General features: G+C 33.9%; 1 protein-coding gene across 1 annotated transcript in view; it reads right to left on the bottom strand.

Annotated features, from left to right (window-relative positions):
• The window catches only part of LOC103600397 (39S ribosomal protein L1, mitochondrial-like), a gene marked incomplete at its 3' end in the record, with an annotated part of 11,094 nt that overhangs the window by 7,630 nt on the left and 2,179 nt on the right, over positions 1–1,285 (bottom strand). The window contains 1 exon segment of the mRNA XM_008584669.1: positions 4–47. Within this exon segment, the coding sequence (XP_008582891.1) occupies positions 4–47 (44 nt within the window).

Genomic DNA, 1,285 nt, shown 5'->3' with positions numbered 1-1,285 from the left:
AATGGGTATGGAAAACTAAGAACACTGGCAAATGGCTCCACTTTTTTCTGAATACACAACAAGGGAAAAATAATTACAAAAAGTTCATCTTTTTTATATTTCTAACATTTTATAAAAAACAGAATTGACAGGTTTTGTTTTTAGTGTTTTAATATTACCATATTCTATTAGTCCAGAACTCTTCATTTATTATAATTTAAAGCAGAAGAGATTATATTTCTTTTTGTAAGAAACCATAATAAAAATCAAAATCTCTCTTCCCAGCTCCATATTCCCATAGCTACTATAGCTCTGTCATTCATCATTCTCTCAAATATTAAGAAGTGTGTTTACATATTTATATCTCCCTCCAACACCTATTACAATGCTTTCCATTTGATGCTATATTGAATTAAGTATTTTTTAATAAAATGTAATTTCCTGACACCATCAAGGAGGACATGAATACAGCTGTACATACTGAACAATACCCAGCTGATCTGCTGCTCAGTAGGTCACCCCTATTTGCCATCATTGGCTCTAAACAATCAGGGAATGTAAGTATAAACCCTAAATCCAAGAAAGAATGCCAAGTCTGAAAGGCTCTTCTGAGTGGTCTATTTTAAACAACACGGATTGGAAAATCCAAAATAAACAATGGCATGCATTTGAGGCACCCTAATACAGGTACAGATTCTACAGGGTCTCAGAACTAATCTGTTCAGTCATTTGGCCAAGAACCTATCTAAACCTGAGGCTCAGATCGCTTAGGGAGACTTCACATGAAAACAAGTTCTAGGCCCTCCATAGTTTTGGTGCAGCCTTAAGGTTTGGAAGAAAGAAAAGAGGGATTGTCCCCTAATAAAACTAATTGAAAGATTACATCTTTAAAAAATATATATTTGCGGTAGAAATATCCTCCTGGGGATTTCTTTTCAAACAAGGCACAAATTCTTAAGCATACTTATATCTGCCGTGCAATTTTTACTGATTGGCATTCCTTTGCATTAACATGTCACAACTGGTTTCAGTAAATTTTTCGGTGGTAAACAAACACAATAATAGCATCCCCTGGGGAATAGTGGCTTGCATAAGCACTATATTTAAAAAAAAGACATGCCTTATGAAGACAACAGTATCTTTTTGATGTCCTTAGTTTACAAGTGGCTTCCATATATGAAATGAAGCTCATGGTCCTACAAGATATTGTTATGAACTACATTAATGGTTGACTGAGAAAGTGATCATCTAGGACACTACACAATTTTTAAAATAAAAGAACTAATAGTAACACTATGGTAAAAAA

The sequence above is a fragment of the Galeopterus variegatus genome, unplaced genomic scaffold, assembly GCF_000696425.1.
Source record: "Galeopterus variegatus unplaced genomic scaffold, G_variegatus-3.0.2 Scaffold3331, whole genome shotgun sequence".
In the NCBI taxonomy this organism is placed as follows: Eukaryota; Metazoa; Chordata; class Mammalia; order Dermoptera; family Cynocephalidae; genus Galeopterus; species Galeopterus variegatus.
The sequence above is the reverse complement of the archived record's forward strand: the minus strand, read 5'-3'. Positions and strand labels throughout refer to the sequence as shown.